Below are 20,245 nucleotides of genomic sequence, written 5' to 3' on the forward strand. Positions count from 1 at the left end.
ATGATGTTTTTAACAACTTCTCTGTTTTCTCTAGTTTAAAGTCAATGACACATGTAGTTCAAATACGTTCAAATTCATTCATATTCAAATGATCAAATAAATGCTACTATTTTGAGTATACTTCAGCAAACAGAGAAATTGACAATAAAAACTCTTGCCTTCACATCCTTTTCCAATCTGTTCAACTAGGAACATACATGATAATCAAAATATGTCTTAAACTGTTACTTTCAAATGCCTGATAGAGCATGGTGCTTGCAACGCTCAACTGTTATGCCATGTCTATCAACTGACCAGTGGATCTGAAACTCTTCTGTAGGTTACCAAATGTTAGCTGTAGCCCAAGAGGAACGGACCACCAACCAAGGGCCTAGAAGCCCCATTCAGTAAACACTGTCTGCTGTAACCTAGTTATCACATTCGAGCTACAGTTTAATCAAAATTCTAGATCTCCATCACAAATCCACTTTCACTATCCATGACAGTTATACACATTGAATAGTTGAGCAACATACATCACAAAAAAAGTAAAGCCTTAAATACCACAAAAAACCACTTGCTTTTGGTATGGGTATAGCTAAGTTAATGTCTTCAACCGCCTTCCATGCTAGAGTATAGCCCTTGAGCAGGAGTCCCCCCCGCCCTCCACACAGGGTCACATTGTCTAACACAGAGGTCCGTCGGCCACATCATTCTGTCTAGACAGGCCCAATAGTCTTTCATAGTATCCACCATGAAATATATATATCTCAATGTATTCACCTGTATTCAAATGTAGTGAACTTGTGACAGGTGTCACTTGACAGTGCGATCATTTCCAGGTGCTACCTGTTAGTGGGTATTTATTTTTTATTTTTTTTCTACTGTGTTATTGACTTGTTTATTGTTTAGTCCATGTGTAACTCTGTGTTGCTGTCTGTTCACACTGCTATGCTTTATCTTGATCAGGTAGCAGTTGCAAATGAGAACTTGTTCTCAACTAGCCTACCTGGTTAAATAAAGGTGAAATACAAAAAATACAAAAATAATATCTGTGTAAATGTAGTCATGAAACCACCTTTACATCAACGTCTATAAATGTGCACTGTGTAAGACTTAAATAACAGGTAAAACTACCCCCCCCCCACGGTGAGACTGTATTCCTTAATTTATCAATAAGCCACATCCAACCTTATTTATCAGTAAGATAGATCCTGTGCGATCGAAAGATAAGAGAGGTTCTCACCTGTGAGATGAGGAGGACAGGACACAGTTGGTGAAGAAGGGGAGAAACTGATAAGTCACAGGCAAAGAACAAATCCAACAGGGTATATATATGTAGACTAGTGATGAGTCAGCAGAAACCCAGGGACCTCCTTGTGGTGGTGGAGACTCCTTAGGCCAACGGAACTGTGGGCTCCTGAAATACCACCAACCCTTTCCTCCAACTCACATCATAAATTTCCCTTTCTGCAAGGTGTCTCCCAAAACCTGAGCTGCCACTTGGCTTCCATACCAACGACGTTGGAAAGGTTTGACAAAGCCATCCCAGTTAAGCACGGACGACATGGATAGATAAACCCGGGTAAGCAAGGGTCAACGTTGATATATTCTTGAACCACTTTTGGGTGATTGATGATAATTCCATTTTCAATAATAAGAAGGCTATTGTTAAAGGGTCAGTCTGCAGTTCAAACAATAAAAAGTGACTTCCCAGCCACTGTTTTGACAAAAAGTTCTTCAACAATCAATGTGTATATAGCAATAATTTCAAAGTAAAAAAATGGAAGTACCAATTGCAGATTGCACCTTTAAAATAAAGAAGGGAAAGGGGTCATCAACTTTAACAAGGGAACCATGCTATCCATTGCATTTAAGTGAAACTGTTGAACAATTTCTGTATCTGTCATTATTGTCAGAACAATTTTTGACCTCTGGAATCCATTTTGTAGAAAAGTAGAAAAAGGTGTTACTCACCATTTGCAGGACTAGAGTTCCCCAATCCAACTTCAATTGCATGGCAATACACTGTAAACTGAATATCTACAAATAATGACAAATTCCTGAGAAAAAAGTGGGCAAGCAAATAGCCCTCCTTTGCTCAAAGGTGAGATGGGGAGAAGGAGCGAGAGATTGAGAGAGAGCGAGAGAGAGCGGTAGAGAGTGATGGAGAGAGGATATTTATTTAGTTATATATTATATTACTAATTATATCATAACTATATTCTTGTAAATTGTTTATTATATTCTTTATTCAAATATGAAAGGTTTAATTAAATATAAAACATTTTTTAAATGATTAATGCACATCTAAAATGTGTAACTAAATCAAGCCAATCGTTATTGAGTTTTAATTAAATTGTGTTTTCATCAAGTTATTTCGCACGACACATTATATTCTAATGACATTGACATTTATGATGAAATCTTTGTAGGAAATATAATCCTATATTCTTACAACAAATATATTAGATTAATTCACTGTGGGGTTGCAAAAAGCAAATATTACCGGTTTTCAGGGATACAGTGTTTTCAACCTAACTTCAGTTTCTCCTGGAAACCGGAAGTGTGGACTCTGCTTAGACGTCTTTTTACACCAGTATTATCTCATGCTAGGTTGTGATTTTCAATGTTCCTGATAAGTCGATATTTCATTGGGGGCGGGAATAGAGAACCTTGACACAGCTGTCTGGTAGGTGCACATAAGTGACATAAGTGCAACCCATTAATATTTGGAAAAGCCCTAGTTATGGATGCCCCACTATTTCAGTGCCAAATTAGTAATAAAGAAATAAACATGCATAACCATGTTCAAGCACAGGAGGTTGGAAAGGACGGACTCGTAGTAATGACTGGAGCGGAGTGGGTGGAATGGTATCAAATACTTCACACATATGGTTTCCATGTGTTTGATGCCCTTCCATTTGCTCTGTTCCAACTATTATTATGAGCCGTCCTCCCCTCAGCAGCCTCCACTGTATTCAAGAAATATACATGTCAAAAGTAACAAAAAAAGACTGTCTTCTTCAAAGCATTTATTTAATTACTGAGCTTTGGCATGAATGTTGGACATAGGTAAAATAAGTTTTCTTCAAAAGCTTTTTACTATTGACATAAGACATACGTTTAAGTTAAATAGATTGACAAAATGACTCTAACTCTGTGACGGTATAACAAAACAACCTAAAAGATGTATTAAAAAACAAATTCAGTCATTTATGCGGTCTCAAACTTCTTCTTCCTGCCATCCATGCCAGCCTGTTCATCAACGTTCTTACGCCAGTCACCGACTTCCTCCTGCATGACATAAAATGTACGATGTGACATTCTCAGTGTTTGAGGATGTAATATGAAATTCATGTAACTGATCATTTCCTCAAAGTTCTGAGCACATTCGAGACAACTGCCGCCAACTCCTAAAGTACTGTGATTCTCTGCTTCGTAATTCTCCCCACAAATACCCACCTCCTCTTTGACCTCCTTCTTCACTTCTTTCAAGTTGGCTCTGAAATCCATGGAAGCCTTGTGCTTGGTGCCCAGCAGAGCTGCAAGCATAGCATCAGCAGACATACGCACTTTCTTCAGAGCTGGCTTCTTTATGCCCTGGATCTCAACCACTTTCATTCTCAAGTCCTCAATCTGTGAAGAGGGTGAGTCAACACATAGTCAAGACCAGCGCTATATGTTTCCAGGATGAGGACAATATGGAATGCAACGTACTGTACCTCTTTGTCTGTCTTCTTCACTTTTGCCTCGGAGTCATATCTATCCTCATCAACCTTGTCAATGGTCTGGGCCAACTTTTTAAGCATTTCCTGTTGACACACAAACATATCACATATAATTTGTATGAGAAACACAGTGTATCTTAATGGTGTCTTCAGCTTTTGGCACAGATCAATCTCATTCAATTCATTTTCATTGCTATGCAAATCAAATAAATCCAAATGCAGCCTTAACACATATCTCAAAATCAAATATGTAACATGAAAGATAAATAGGTTAGGATTTTTGTGGTACCAATTGTATGGTTGTATAAATTATTGTATATGTCAGGTATTCAAAGCAGACTAAATGAGAATTAACTGGTTAGAATGGTAAAATACCTGCAGCTCAGGAAGACCCCCAGACAATACCGGAGCAGGGCAGTTTTCTGCTATAAAAGCTGCCTTTTCCGTTATCAAGTCTGCTGCTTCTTTCTCCAGGAGGTCTTTGGCAATCGCAAGCATCAAGCTCTGGATGCCAGGGGGAGAAAAGGTGTCAGAGCAGCTAACACGACTACACCAAAACATGTAGGACTCACCAATGCAAAGTTAGGCCTAGCATCAATTTCAGGCACTCTCAAATGTACTGTATTGCCTTATACATTCAAGAAAGTAACCTTGTGGTATTACCATGTGTCTGAATAAATAATTGAGAGCCTAAGCACGTTAACTTCAGGCAACTGCCAGCTAATGTGTTCCTGCCGTTTGTGTTTGTCTTGATACATTTTACACAATCACTTGTAGACATAGTTCATTTGTGGTTATTTAATTAAATAGGGAAAGGTATTTGTATTTCAGATCGCTACTGTGCCCGCAGTTTTGACATATTTGCAAATAAGAATTGGTTATTATTTGACTTAGCTGTATAGACACAATATGAGCCAAAGGTTTGGACACACCTATTCATTCAAGGTTTTATTTTAATTTTTTTTACTATTTTATACATTGTACAATAGTAGTGAAAGCATTAAAACTATGAAATAACACATATGGAATCATGTAGTAACCAAAAAAGGATTAAACACACCAAAATATATTTTATATTTGAGATGCTTCAAAGTAGCCACCCTTTGCCTTGATGACAGCTTTGCACGCTCTTGGCATTATCTCAACCAGCTTCATGAGGTGGAAGGTGACCTGGAAGGCATTTAAATTAACAGGTGTGCCTAGTTAAAAGGTAATTTGTAGAATTTATTTCCTTCTTAATGCGTTTCAGCCAGTCAGTTGTGTTGTAACAAGGTAGGGGTGATATACATTGGATAAAGATAGCCCTGTTTGATAAAATACCTTGTCCATATTATGGAAAGAGCAGCTCAAATCAGCAAAGAGAAATGACAGTCCATCATTAATTTAAGACATGACGGTCAGTCAATGCAGAAAATGTAAAGAAATTTGAAAGTTTCTTCAAGTGCAGTGGCGAAAACCATCAAGCGCTATGATGAAACAGGCGAGAGAGGAACATGAGGACCGCCACTGGAAAGTAGGAACCAGAGTTACATCTGCTGCAGAGGACAGGTTCATTAGAGTTACCATCCCCAGAAATTGCTTTCCAAATAAATGCTTAACAAAGTAACAGACACATCTCAACATCAACTGTTCAGATAAGACTGCGTAAATCAGGCCTTCATGGTTGAATTGCTGCAAAGAAACCACTACTAAAGGACACCAATAAGAAGAAGAGACTTGCTTGGGCCAAGAAACATGAGCAATGGACATTAGACTGGTGGAAATCTGTCCTTGGGTCTGATGAGTCCAAATTTGAGATTTTCGGTTCCAACCGCTATGTCTTTGTGAGACGCAGAGTAGGTGAACGGATGATCATGTGTGGTTCCCAACGTAAAGCATGGAGGAGGTGGTGTGATGGTGTGAGGGTGCTTTGCTGGTAACACTGTCTGTGACTTATTTAGAATTCAAGGAACACTTAACCAGCATTGCTACCATAGCATTCTGCAGTGATACGCCATCCCATCTGGTTTGCACTTAGTGGGACTATCATTTGTTTTCAACAGGACAATGACCCAACACACCTCCAGGCTGTGTAAGGGCTATTTGACCAAGAAAGAGAGTGAGGGAGTGCTGCATCAGATGACCTGAGCTCCACAATCACCAGACCTCAACCCAATTGAGATGGTTTGGGATGAGTTGGACTGCAGAGTGAAGGAAAAGCAGCCAAAAAGTGCTCAGGATATGTGGGAACTCCTTCAAGACTGTTGGAAAATCATTCCTCATGAAGCTGGTTGAGAGAATGCTAATAGTGTGCAAAACACTGTCATCAAGGCAAAGGGTGGCTACTTTGAAGAATCGAAAATATAAAATATATTTTGATTTGTTTAACACTTTTTTTGGTTACTACATGATTCCATATGTGTTATTTCATAGTTTTGAAATCTTCACTATTATTCTACAATGTAGAAAATAGTAAAAATAAAGAAAAACCCTTGAATGAGTAGGTGTGTCCAAACTTTTGACTGGTACTGTAAATGTTCAATCAAAGGAGAGTAAGAACAAAACAGTTTTTCATAATTGGAAGCTGAAATTGGGTTAAATCAGTATATTTACCTTCAGATGACCCCTGCGGCTCGATGTCATCTTTTTCCTGTGAGAGGAAGAAGTAGATACATGAAATGTTCGCGATGCACTAAGGCAATCAGTCACCTCTCAGATGTTATTGAGACTAATGTAATATTAATGTAATATTATACTTACTCTGACATCTTGCTTGTTTATTTTTTCACACCTTGTATAAGAAACTGAAATAAGAATAAGAAATTAAAATTAAAATAATTAAATTAATAAGAAATTAAAATAATCAAAACTTTGACAAAACAAGTGTTGTTATAAATGTATATGTTGTACTGTGATAGACTCAGAAGAGCAGTAATAATGCCAAAATGAATCCACCAAATAACAGTAGCACACAACAAGATATAGAGATCACTTTAATTACACAGCAAGTAGGAGTCTACCTTGGCTCACTTTACTGGGTATGTACTTATTTTTATCTTTATGCTGATGCAGGACATTTGGACAACCTGCGATTTTAGCATATTATTATGGCAGCTAGACACTGGCAATAGAACACCTTTCAACTAGTTTCACATTGCAGATATAAGCATGCAGATATGAAGTATTCACAAACATGTATCATATTGCTGCTTGCCACTTGGAACAATTTTATGCTTAAACAGATAGGGTTTCAACTTATTCAGATGCCAAAACATATATACATTCTGAATGATAGTTTCTTATTTCCCTGAGGATGACAAATCTAAACTGGTATTTGGCATGCTAAACTTTGATCTACTTAATTATTGAGCTGCTGACCTACATTTGAATATAACTACAACTACAATTTTACTAATTTGTTAAAACAATGAGTCACTCTTTATAATGTTGATCCTTTAAAGGGATAGTTAAACAATTTTTTTTAATGTAGCTTTTCTTCCAATTTCCTTAAGTTGTTGTTGTTTTCTCCAAACCATTTCAAAATAACTATCTAGCTAACCAAGTTAAATACTAGCTAACCAATTTAAATACAGTTCGTAGGAAACCAATAACTAGCTAACCAATTGAAATACAGTTTGAAGGAAACCAATAATTAGCTAACCAATTAAAATACAGTTTGGAGGAAACACCCTAAAGGAGTCGAAAATATGCTAATATTTCCAAAAAGTGAACTATCACTTTAAACAGTGATATATTCACTTTTTTTTACTCATGAATGTTCAAATCTTGCAAATAAATCATGTAAAATGTTTTATTCATTCATGATACACAAAAGGTTTCATATTCTGATGGTTATTTATATTTAATTTCTGTAGATTCCAGACATCTAGAACACCACCTGTTCAGGAACAAATGGCATAAGATTGCACACACAGAGCAGAACAAAAACATCCAGGTAACAAGGTCCCCTTGAGCATCATGTTGGGCTGATACATGCAATCAGCCTACGAAGTATAATATTTCTAGTGACCAAGAAGGCTCAAACTGTTGAGCTGGCTCTACTTCCTGAATAGCTAGATTCTGGTGACACAAAACAATTCAGCAATTCAATTCATTCAATTAAAACATTCAAATTCCTTAATATCTGTCAATCATGTGCACATAATGCATCTTTATTAAAACTAACATCTATCGCTTAAAAAAAGAAAGGTGAGTATACAGACCTGAATTTGTTTCCCCCTTATATCCCAAAACAATTTAGCCAGCACACATGCATACATTTACCATGTGGGTGGCCATAGGGATAGAATCCACAACCCTGGTGTTACAAGCACTGTCCTCTACCAACTGAGCCATACAGGACCATGTTACTACGGTGATCGTATGATCTGCCAATGTGCAGAAACCAACAGCTGCAACACTACATACAGTTCAAAGCAGTCAAGAGACAGGAGCACATTATGCATGCTGAAGCACTATAAGATCCCACTATTATCCTCACCTGTGAGAAAAATAATGATGAAAAATGAAGAGCCGCTGTGAGAGATGGAGAGGGAGACGATGGCAAGCCAATAGCAGATTAAATGAGGGAGTACACAGTATTAAATACTGATGGGTGGACACCAGTGGTTTATCCCGCCCTCAACATGGTAATGTTTACTCCAGGAGGTCAGTCTTTATGGTAGTGGTCAGTGATGCTGCCGGCCCCCTGTCAGCCTGATATACTGCCCTGTAACATATACATGCCCTGTAACATGCCCCGTTATCTAAATATAGGCTCCATATTTCCAAACCAGATAACTACAGTATCAATAATATTTCCACATCTTGCTCTGTAACTTAAATAATAACAAGCAACGTGCAACTGCTTGCCACAATGTCATCCCCTCTATAGTTTCTTGTTGTGATCAAGTCTTAATCGATAAATGATAAGTGAATGTGGTCAAAGTAGCCCTACACTACAGGGCCAGATATAATAAGCATTGGAAATAAAGCATCTTATGGTAGGAACTTACCCGGGAAAATAAGGGTAAAATAAAAATAGGGGTCTGATCCCATACTTTGACCTAGGGCTGGCTCCAGCCTTTTGGGGGCCCTAAGCAAGATTTGGTAGGGGGGCCCCCCACCTCACAGCAAAACATTTGAAAGGCACTGCTCTTGACGGTGGAGAAAAAAATGCTTGTTTTAAAGGCCCAGTGTATTTTCCTTTGTTTTATACATATTTCCATACTATGAGTTTGGAATACACTGACAATTTTAATTGAAAACAATCAAAATCAAATTTCATTTGTCACTTGCACCAAATACAACAGGTGAAATGCTTACTTAAGAGCCCTTTTCCCAACAATGCAGAGTTTAAAAGTAAGAGCAATTTGCCAAATAAAAAAAGGAAATAGTAGGGCCTCCTGGGTGGTGCAGTGGTCTAAGGCACTGCATCGCAGGAGTCACTAGGAGTCACTGCAATTCTACACAATTTTGCCATTGGGGCATAGAGAAAATGTTGCAGTTTTAAAGCAAGTTTACTGTAATCCTATGAATTGTGACATGGGACAGAGATCTTTTTTTCTTTTTTTTCAGTTTTACAACAAATTTCCCACAATCTACCTATTTTGCCATGGATGGAGATACTTTTTTTGCAGTTTTAAAGCAAATGTTCTGCAATTATACTCATTTTGTAAGGACTTATGCCATGTTAATATGATATGAGTGAGAATGACTAACAAAATCAATGGAGGCCCCTCTGGAGGTCAGGTACCCTGGGCACGAGCCCTGCATGCACGATCGGTATTCAGCCATGCTTACTACAAGTTTAGATAGCTGGCTAGACTAACTACCAATAAAAAAAGTGTTAGCCAACTTGGCTAATTGAGTGACTGTCATTGACTGACATAACAAGAGAAAAACTGCTGACACACAACCACATTTCGAAATTGCACCTGGTGTATTCAACTATTCTCACTCTGAAATAGTAAGTTGAGATCCAACTGAATTCCCCCCAAAAATGTAATAAATAAATAATAATAATTTGTTGGGGGCCCTGCAGCAGCTGGGGGCCCTAAGCGACCGCTTATGTTGCTTATGCCTGGAGCCGGCCCTGCTTTGACTATCCTCCATCCTGACTTTGTATTTAGGTCATTTGGCGCCAGAATTAGCCTAGTTCTATATCCACCAGCCATCTGCTAAAATGTAATGGCCCCTCCTAGGAATCTTTTGGGGGAATTTGTGGTGGCAAATATTTCTGTGGCTCTGTATTACAGTTTAGTCATTTAGCAGACGCTCTTATCCAGAGTGACTTAGTCGTGAGTACCTACATTTTAATATTTTTTCGCACAGGTCCCACTTGGGAAACGAACCCAAAATCCTGGCATTGCAAGCACCAAGCAGTACCAAATGAACCACAGAGGACATAGTGTAAGCATCATCTAATTTGTCCTTTAAAGACACAGATTGTTAAGTATGATACCCAATGAAAAGTGTCACCTTGAAAGTAAGGGAAACGGTTTTGCAAATGTGCAAGAAGAAGAAGATACAGACATGGGAATCATGCATCCTCTGGTTGATCAGTTATAGAAGATATTGTCATGCATTGTTCACACAGAGTTATTTCTCCAATAGGCTTTAACAATACAATCACAACCACAACCATTTATTTTACATCTCATAAAGCACCATGATCCAAGAACAATCGTTACATCACTCACCTAATATCCTTTTTCCATTCAATATATATATCTATCCAGATTTCTCAATTTTTCATCTACCCAGATTGAATTATACACTGTAATTGACAATAAAACCACTTGTCAATAAATCACATCAAAGCTGTAGTAGGCAAAAACGCAAAGAAGATCTATTACACAGATGATCCATATCTGAATTGATTACCATGGTCAGCTAACAGGTTTCTTATTTCTCCCATACCTGCAGTTGTGTGTGCTACGGTGAGGCAGTAGAGGGCGTCATATCCATGCTAGTCCACCGCTGTCTTACTCTCGCTACAGCGGAGATGTCACAAGATACAACACCAACCTATGGTGTCATAAGACACAAGAAAACATAGGTTTTTCATCATGAATACAAGAAAACATAGCTTTTTCATCATAAATACAAGAAAACATCATGAATACTCAACTACCCTGGTCAACACACTATGCATGCTGATTTTTGTGTGAGAAATACTAACAATCCAATATTCGGTAATTCACAAATTAGCCATTATAGGCCAAAGTTAAAATACATGTTTCTAATGCTTATGAAATGTAATAGTTTCTATGCTTATAAAAGCGTATACATGTTTATAAATGTTTACAAATAATTAAATACTTATTTACTAATAGATTATAAATAGTTTATTAATGCCTGGTCATGAAAGTTGTTATAACATGTTACACTATATTCATTCTTCATTTTTCATATAAAATTACTGTTTATATTTTTGTATTAGTATTAGTATTGAACAGTTGATTAAATCCTAGCCTAAATATGTTTGTATCAGTTTCCATGCATAAGATGGCCAAACAATAAAGAGATGCTACCAATTCTAGGAGTCATAATTACAGCAGGATTCGGCAGAGAGAAAAAGAGAGAGGGAGAGAGAACATGCACAGAGCATACACCTTTTGGTTTGTGTGACATGTTCTAAGAAATTATGTCCTAAGATTAAAGTCCTTCAGTCGTTACATTTTTTTTTTTACAACTAGCTTCTAATTGCCATCTGCTATTGAATAACATTGAACAGTGTGCTACTCATACCCAAATCAAGTAGGCAACTGCATAAGTCGTGTTCTCTTTTTATTCATCACAAAACCCTTAAAGACATGCAAGCAAAATAAAAATGCTATTCCAGTTGTAAAGGTTCAAATATTTATTTAATATTCAGTCATATACACTTAAGTACATTTCTTCATACAGCAAGTGTTCTTCAAAATATGTTCAAGTTGCTGTGAAAAGGGAAATGATCTCAGTTGACAACATGGTCATACAAATCCATATCTGACTTAACCACAAAACTACTTTATATATCTAACATCTAAATACAAAATACAGCCATGGCTGACAACAACTGACTTATTATTAGGACATAGAGAAAGGCAGGTGAAATGGGACTGAGTCGTGCCACAGCTATTATACGGCCTCAAACATCTTCTTTCTGCCGTCCATGCCTGCCTTGTCATCAATGTTCTTACGCCAGTCACCAACTGCATCTTTGTCCTGTAAGGGTAGAGTGGGTGTTAGAGCAGAGAGATAAGGTCAAGAGAGAATCTAAGCTATTTGTTTAGGTTATTTAAAATTTGAGCTTTAAGGGTTTTGTAAAAAGGAAAGAAAGTACATTCATAGTGATATTAGTCAATATGGATATACTCCAGAATGTTATGAAGAGTGATCAGATGAATTGCAATTAATTGCAAAGTCCCTCTTTGTCCCAAAAAAAACATTTCCACTGCATTTCAGCCCTGCAACAAAAGGACCAGCTGACATCCTGTCAGTGATTCTCTCGTTAACACAGGTATGAGTGCTGATTGAGTTCGAATAACAGACTGGAAGCTTAAAAAGGAGGGTGGTACTTGGAATCATTGTTCTTCCTCTGTCAACCATGGTTACCTGCAAGGAAACAAGTGCCGTCATCATCATTACATTGCACAAAAAGGGCTTCACAGGCAAGGATATTGCTGCCAGTATGATTGCACCTAAATCAATTATTTATCGGATCATCAAGAACTTCAAGGAGAGCGGTTCAATTGTTGCGAAGAAGGCTTCAGGGTGCCCAAGAAAGTACAGAAAGCGCCAGGACCGTTTCCTAAAGTTGATTCAGCTGCAGGATCAGGCCACCACCAGTACAGAGCTTGCTCAGGAATGGCAGCAGGCAGGTGTGAGTGCATCTGCATGCATTGAGGCAAAGACTTTTGGAGGATGGCCTGGTGTCGAGAAGGGCAGCAAAGAAGCCCCTTCTCTCCAGGAAAAATATCAGGGACAGACTGATATTCTGCAAAAGGTACAGGGATTGGACTGCTGAGGACTGGGGTAAAGTAATTTTCTCTGATGAATCCCCTTTCCGATTGAGGCATCCGAAAAAAAGCTTGTCCGGAGAAGACAAGGTGAGCGCGACCATCAGTCCTGTGTCATGCCAACAGTAGGGGTTGCTTCTCAGCCAAGGGAGTGGGCTCACTAAACAATTTTTCCTAAGAACACAGCCATGAATAAAGAACGGTAGCAACACATCCTCCGAGAGCAACTTCTCACAACCATCCAGGAACAGTTTGGTGACGAACAATGCCTTTTCCAGCATGAAGGAGCACCTTGCCGTAAGGCAAAAGTGATAACTAAGTGGCTCAGGGAACAAAACATCGATATTTAGGGTCCATGGCCAGGAAACTTCCCAGACCTTAATCCCATTGAGAACTTGTGGTCAATCCTCGAGGCAGGCGGACAAACAAAAACCCACAAATTCTGACAAACTCCAAGCATTGATTATGCCAGAATGGGCTGCCATCAGTCAGGATGTGGCCAGAAGTTAATTGACAGCATGCCAGAGCGGATTGGAGAGGTCTTGAAAAAGAAGGGTCAACACTGCAAATATTGACTCTTTGCATCAACTTCATGTAATTGTCAATAAAAGCCTTTAACACTTATGAAATGCTTGTAATTGTACTTCAGTATTCCATAGTAACATCTGGCAAAAAATATCTAAAGACACTGAAGCAGCAAACGTTGTGGAAATTAATATTGGTGTCATTCTCAAAACTTTTGGCCACGACTGTATGTAGGCACTGATACATAGCCTCGTGAAGTATCAAATCAAATTTTTTCATAAAGCCCTTCTTACATCAGCTGATATCTCAAAGTGCTCTACAGAAACCCAGCCTAAAACCCCTAGAAATACTTTGAAGAACTACCTCAGTAGTTTTGGGGGGTTTCTGTACATTACTCCACTATCTATATTTGTGACAACTTTTACTTCACTACATTCCTGAAGAAAATAATGTACTTTTTACTCCATACATTTTCGCTGACACCCAAAAGTACTCGTTACATTTGGAATGCTTAGCAGGACAGAAAATGTTTCAATTCACACACTTATCATTATTAACATCCCTGGTTATCCCTACTGCCTCTGATCTGTCGGACTCACTAAATACAAAAGATTCATTGTAAAATATGTCTGAGTGTTGAAGTGTGCCCCAGGATATCCGTAAATTTAAAAAAAACAAGAACATTTTGCCGTTTATTTTGTAAATATATGAGGATCTTTAATTATTCATACTTAGATTTTTACTTTTGATACTTAAGTATATTTTAAACCAAATACTTTTAGACTTTTACTCAAGTACAATTTTACTGGGTGACTTTCACTTTTACTTGAGTCATTTTCTATTAAGGTATCTTTACTTTTACTCAAGTTTGACAATTGGGTACTTTTTCCACTACTGATATTTGATCAACTCCCAATATTGAGCGAACAGCATTGTTTTACAAAGTATCTTTGAGGGATAGGTTATTGGCACGAGTGCATCTGCCATCACCGCTGAGCACACATACAGTGCCTTTGGAAAGTATTCAGACCCTTTGACTTCTTCCACATTTTGTTACATTACAGCCTTATTCTAAAATAGATTAAACAAAATAAAATCCTCAGCAATCTACACACAATAGCCCATAATGACAAAGCGAAAACAGATTTTTTTGATCTTTTTAAATGTATTAAAAATAAACAAACAGAAATACCTTATTTACATAAGTATTCAGACCCTTTGCTATGAGTCTCAAAATTGGGCTCAGGTGCATCCTGTTTCCATTGATCATCCTTGAGATGTTGCAACAACTTTATTGGAGTCCACCTGTGGTAAATTCAATTGATTGGACATGATTTGGAAAAGCACACCTGTCTATAAAAGGTCCATCAGTTGACAGTGAATGTCAGAGCAAAAACCAAGCCATGAGGTCGAAGGAATTGTCCATAGTGCTCCGAGACAGGATTGTGTCCAGGCAAAGATCTGGGGAAAGGTACCAAAAAATGTCTGCAGCATTGAAGGTCCCCAATAACACAGTGGCCTCCATCATTCTTAAATGGAAGAAATTCATAACCACCAAGACTCTTTGTTGAGCTGGCTGCCCGGCCAAACTGAGCAATCAGGGGAGAAGGGCCTTGGTCAGGAAGGTGACCAAAAACCAGATTGTCTCTCTGACAGAGCTCTAGAGTTCCTCTGTGGAGATGGGAGAACCTTCCAGAAGGACAACCATCTCTGCAGCACTCCACCAATCAGGCCTTTATTGTAGAGTGGCCAGACGGAAGCCACTCTTCAGTAAAAGGCACTTTTCACCACTTGAAGTTTGCCAAAAGGCACCTAAAGACTCTCGAAACATGAGAAACAAGATTCTCTGGTCAGAAGAAACCAAGATTGAACTCTTTGGCCTGAATGCCAAGCGTCAAGTTTGGAGTAAATCTGGCACCAACTCTACAGTGAAGCATGGTGGTGGCAGAATCCTGCTGTGGGGATATTTTTAAGCGGCAGGTACTGAGAGACTTTTTATAGTCCCGTACCCCTTTAAACATTCAACCTCCAGCTGCGTACCCCCTCTAGCACCAGGGTTTGCACACTCTCAAATGTTTTGGCATCGTTGTATGCCTGCCACACACACTATACAATATTTCTGAAACATTTGTCACAACCCGTCTCATGGGAAGTGACAAAGAGCTCTTATAGGACCAGGGAGAGAGAGAGTCTCAGTCTTTTTCCACACACAGTCAGTCTGTGCCTGTATTTAGTTTTCATGATAGTGGGACAAAGAATACACTCTCACATAGGTACGTGGTTGCAAAGGGCATCAGTGTCATAACAGGGCGATTTGCCAAGGCAGGATACTCTGAGCGCAGCCCAATCCAAAATCTGTCAGTGGCTTCTGATTAAATTACATTTTCACAGAACCGCTTGTTGCAATTTCGATGAGACCCTCATGTTCACATATCATCAGTAAGTGGACTGGAGGCAGGGCAAGAAAGGGACAACGAAACCAGTTGTTTGTGTCATATGTTTCGAGAAAGTGCCTGAGGAATTGCGCACCCAACTCACTCAGGTGCTTCGCTATATCACATTTGTCATAAGCTTGAGTTAATATGCACACAAAAATAGAATGTTGGAAAGACCTGTGTGTTGTCCTTGTTAATGCAGACAGAGATGAGCTCCAACTTCTTAATTATAGCCTCAATTTTGTCCCGTACATTGAATATAGTTGCGGAGAGTCCCAGTAATCCTAGATTCAGATCATTCAGGCGAGAAACAACATCACCCAGATAGGCCAGTCATGTGAGAAACTCGTCACCATACAAGCAATCAGACAAATGAAAATTATGGTCAGTGAAGAAAACTTTAAGATCGTCTCTCAATTCAAGAAACGTGTCAGTACTTTGCCCCTTGATAACCAGCTCACTTTTGTATGTTGCAAAAGCGTTACATGGTCACTGCCCATATCATTGCATAGTGCAGAAAATACCCAAGTGGGGTCAGGAGCAACTGCTTGCACTCACATTACCACTATGTCTCCCTGTCATGGCTCTTGCACCAATCAGTACAGATGCCAACACATCTTGACCACCAAAGTCCATTTGATATCACAAAGCTGTCCAGTACTTTAAAAATATCCTCTCCTGTTGTCCTGGTTTCCAGAAGAGGATGTCTTCCTTAATGACCCCCATAAATGTAACTGATATTTATCAGGAGCTGTGCCAGGTCCGCCACGTCTGTTGACTCCTCCGGCTGTAACGCACAGAATTCATTGGCTTGTATGCGAAGCAGTGATTTTTTCAAAACATCTCCTGCCATGTCACTGATGCGTCATGAAACAGTGTTGTTTGATGAAGACATTGTCTGTATAGTTTTTTTGGCCTTTTCCCCCAGCACTGTCCCAGCCATATCCGTGGCAGCAGGAAGAATTAAGTCATCCACAATAGCATGGGGCTTGCCTGTTCTAGTCACTCGGTAGCTCATCATATAAGACACTTCTAGCCCCTTCTTATTAATGGAACTATTGCTTTTATACATGTCTTACTACTCGAAAGTCGTCTTAATTCTCACTCAAAAAACTCCTGTGGCTTATTTTTCAAATTGGCATGTTTTGTTTCTAAATGTCTGCACAAGAGTGAAGGATTCATCAAGTTGTGAGATAGTACTTTTGCACATATACCACACTGTGGCTGAGGAAAGGCACTACTCCCAATATAAGTGAACCCCAAATAAATGTAGTTCCCATCATATTTGCTCCTCTTCGATGGTCCAACGTCCCTGTCTGTTGTTCGGTGCTTTCCCAGGTAAGGGGGCAGTAGCTCTTCTGCTGCATCAGATTCACAACTGTCAGTGTCCATGCTAGCTGGGCTAACAACAAATGTAGAATTACTGATGCTAGCATTGGATGAATTGAACAACTTGTGTCATCGACAGGTGTAGGTGTAGTACTGCTGGTTGTAGCAGTACTACCAGGAGAACTGGTATGTGTCTCTATGGACACAGGCCTTACTTTTTTTTAACCATTTATCAATTTTCGAGCAAACGGAATGAGCAGCAGCTACATTTGACTACATACGGACCGTTAGTGGAATTCCCGCAAGAGAGTAACGGTTAATGTGATTGGATGTTAATTATTTGACTAGGCTACCTGTATTTGACATTGTGTTGTTATTACTCTGAACACTAGATGGTTTCATTTAATTTTTGCCAGTGAAACTAGGCTACTCAGGCAAAAAAAAAAAATGTATAGCCCCGTTGGAAAATATAAAAGGACTTTTTGAAAATGTGAAGGGAAAAAAATATATAAATGTTTTATTTGACCTACCCTCAACGGCATTTCGCGTACCCAAGTTTGGGAATACTTGGCCTAGGCTATTGGTTGCATTCAAGACTAAGTTGTTTCTATTGATCTCAGTTTTTCAGGGTCAGAGTATCCTGTCATTACGGTTGTTTCAGGGTCAGAGTATCCTGTCATTACGGTTGTTTCAGGGTCAGAGTACCCTGTCATTACGGTTGTTTCAGGGTCAGAGTACCCTGTCATTACGGTTGTTTCAGGGTCAGAGTATCCTGTCATTACGGTTGTTTCAGGGTCAGAGTACCCTGTCATTACGGTTGTTTCAGGGTCAGAGTATCCTGTCATTACGGTTGTTTCAGGGTCAGAGTACCCTGTCATTACGGTTGTTTCAGGGTCAGAGTATCCTGTCATTACGGTTGTTTCGGGGTCAGAGTACCCTGTCATTACGGTTGTTTCGGGGTCAGAGTACCCTGTCATTACGGTTGTTTCAGGGTCAGAGTATCCTGTCATTACGGTTGTTTCAGGGTCAGAGTACCCTGTCATTACGGTTGTTTCAGGGTCAGAGTACCCTGTCATTACGGTTGTTTCAGGGTCAGAGTATCCTGTCATTACGGTTGTTTCAGGGTCAGAGTACCCTGTCATTACGGTTGTTTCAGGGTCAGAGTATCCTGTCATTACGGTTGTTTCAGGGTCAGAGTACCCTGTCATTACGGTTGTTTCAGGGTCAGAGTATCCTGTCATTACGGTTGTTTCGGGGTCAGAGTACCCTGTCATTACGGTTGTTTCGGGGTCAGAGTACCCTGTCATTACGGTTGTTTCAGGGTCAGAGTATCCTGTCATTACGGTTGTTTCAGGGTCAGAGTACCCTGTCATTACGGTTGTTTCAGGGTCAGAGTGCCCTGTAGTTACGGTTATTTCAGAGTCAGAGGACCCTGTCATTACGGTTGTTTCAGGGTCAGAGTACCCTGTAGTTACGGTTATTTCAGAGTCAGAGGACCCTGTCATTATGGTTATTTGTTTGGTATTAAAATGTAAGATTATGTGGAATTGCATGAAATGCTTTTTGCTAAATTATAGAATGTCTTCTGCTTCTGTCTTCTGCACCACTATACGCAAATTCGATGATAGAGACAGGCAACGCTTTATTATAAAGGTGACCCCCCCAACTCAAAACATTTTACATCTTCCCATGGGTATTCACTGATATCCTTCCATAGTATTATACCAATTCTCTGCTTTGTAGATTTCCACACAAATACCCACCTCCTCTTTGACTTCCTTCTTCACTTCTTTCAGGTTGGCTCTGAAATCCATAGACACCTTGTGCTTGGAGCCCAGCAGTGCCTGGAGCATGGAGTCAGCAGACAAGCCTTGGAACTCAATCACTTTAATCCTCAAATCCTCAATCTGTGAAGAGAGGAAGTCGGGAAAAAGACTAGATCTACACTCTTAACAAGAGAGAAAATCAACAAACATAATCAACCTCAAATGGCTACAATAGGATTTCATTTGACAGATTAACTTTGGTTTCTGTACCTCTTTGTCACACTTGCCCCCTTTGCCTGCCAGGTCATATCTCTCCTCATCCACTTTATCAATCTGGTGATGAATTGTCTTGCACAGTTCCTGCAGGAGGTTATTAACAAAAGGAACCTTGAACAACTAAAGATTGAAATTAAGAACTGAATGTAATAAAAACAACCCACCTGCACTGTGGCGCAACGAAAGTGAATTTCCTAACAGTGTCGATTGAAAATGTAGTTTAAGCATTTGATACTGTTCCTGCAGTTCTGCCAATGACCCAGGCATGTCCAATGCAGCGCAGTTCTGCCAATGACCCAGGCATGTCCAATGCAGCGCAGTTCTGCCAATGACCCAGGCATGTCCAATGCAGCGCAGTTCTGCCAATGACCCAGGCATGTCCAATGCAGCGCAGTTCTGCCAATGACCCAGGCAGGTCCAATGCAGCGCAGTTCTGCCAATGACCTAGGCAGGTCCAATGCAGCGCAGTTCTGCCAATGACCTAGGCATGTCCAATGCAGCGCAGTTCTACCAATGACCCAGGCATGTCCAATGCAGCGCAGTTCTGCCAATGACCCAGGCAGGTCCAATGCAGCGCAGTTCTGCCAATGACCTAGGCAGGTCCAATGCAGCGCAGTTCTGCCAATGACCCAGGCAGGTCCAATGCAGCGCAGTTCTCATCCATTTACATGTTTTTCTCTCCCACTGCCTCTATGGCCTCTGCATCTAGCAAGCCCTTAGCAATCTGGAGCATCAAGCTCTGGAGAAGGAGAGAGAAGCAGGAATAGTGACACAACTGGATGAAGGTTAACAGTGGAATACACATCACAACACACAAAGACTTTCATTATAATGTAACATTATAACATATTGTGCTCAAGATAAAGTTTAATTACAAAAAATTGAATTCAATTTTACTTGTGACAAATTACCTTCAGATGATGCTTGTGACTCGATGCCATTATTTTCCTAAAAGAGTTGATCAAATTATGTGAGAATTTTCTAGAAATGTTTACATTTCTGATTTTTTTTTAAATGGGACATGGGGCACTGGAGAGGTAAAGATGAGTTTCCAACCATTAATAAAAAAAGGCAATTTATTGATACTGTATACATGGATGTCCAAGATCATGAAGTATACATCATAGAGTGAATGTTGTATTTATTTTCCCACATTGAGCATATATAAAATATCCCATCTTACCCCACTTGCCCCTAATGGGAGGCTGTTCCATTGATGA

General features: G+C 39.5%; 2 protein-coding genes across 2 annotated transcripts; both read right to left on the bottom strand.

Moving 5' to 3' along the window:
* Nucleotides 1-3,001: 3,001 nt before the first annotated feature.
* LOC135556598 (troponin I, fast skeletal muscle-like) lies at nucleotides 3,002-8,256 on the bottom strand. The gene is made up of 7 exons (XM_064989921.1): nucleotides 8,191-8,256; nucleotides 6,450-6,493; nucleotides 6,303-6,339; nucleotides 4,086-4,214; nucleotides 3,705-3,794; nucleotides 3,445-3,618; nucleotides 3,002-3,276 (listed from the first exon to the last, which is right to left on the bottom strand). The coding sequence occupies exons 2-7, from the start codon at nucleotides 6,455-6,457 to the stop codon at nucleotides 3,196-3,198; spliced, it is 519 nt and encodes a 172-aa protein (XP_064845993.1). The 5' UTR covers nucleotides 6,458-6,493; nucleotides 8,191-8,256; the 3' UTR covers nucleotides 3,002-3,195.
* Nucleotides 8,257-11,724: 3,468 nt separating this feature from the next.
* Nucleotides 11,725-19,329, bottom strand: LOC135556895 (troponin I, fast skeletal muscle-like). Its single transcript, XM_064990304.1, has 4 exons — nucleotides 19,261-19,329; nucleotides 19,020-19,145; nucleotides 18,747-18,890; nucleotides 11,725-11,900 (listed from the first exon to the last, which is right to left on the bottom strand). The coding sequence occupies exons 1-4, from the start codon at nucleotides 19,327-19,329 to the stop codon at nucleotides 11,814-11,816; spliced, it is 426 nt and encodes a 141-aa protein (XP_064846376.1). The 3' UTR covers nucleotides 11,725-11,813.
* Between the last annotated feature and the right edge of the window lie 916 nt (nucleotides 19,330-20,245).

The sequence above is a fragment of the Oncorhynchus masou genome, chromosome 15 (assembly GCF_036934945.1).
Source record: "Oncorhynchus masou masou isolate Uvic2021 chromosome 15, UVic_Omas_1.1, whole genome shotgun sequence".
Taxonomy (NCBI): Eukaryota; Metazoa; Chordata; class Actinopteri; order Salmoniformes; family Salmonidae; genus Oncorhynchus; species Oncorhynchus masou.

Excerpts from the sequence above, each read along its gene's own strand:
- LOC135556598 (XM_064989921.1), bottom strand. Across the intron at positions 3,795-4,085 it reads GGGGTCTTCCTGAGCTGCAG|GAAATGCTTAAAAAGTTGGC; the intron begins GTATTTTACCAT and ends GTGTGTCAACAG. Across the intron at positions 3,277-3,444 it reads AGAAGGAGGTCAAAGAGGAG|GAGGAAGTCGGTGACTGGCG; the intron begins GTGGGTATTTGT and ends TATGTCATGCAG.
- LOC135556895 (XM_064990304.1), bottom strand. The coding sequence starts at position 19,329 with ATGCCTGGGTCATTGGCAGAACTGCGCTGCATTGGACATGCCTGGGTC. Across the intron at positions 18,891-19,019 it reads GGGGCAAGTGTGACAAAGAG|ATTGAGGATTTGAGGATTAA; the intron begins GTACAGAAACCA and ends CTCTCTTCACAG. Across the intron at positions 11,901-18,746 it reads AGAAGGAAGTCAAAGAGGAG|GACAAAGATGCAGTTGGTGA; the intron begins GTGGGTATTTGT and ends CTACCCTTACAG.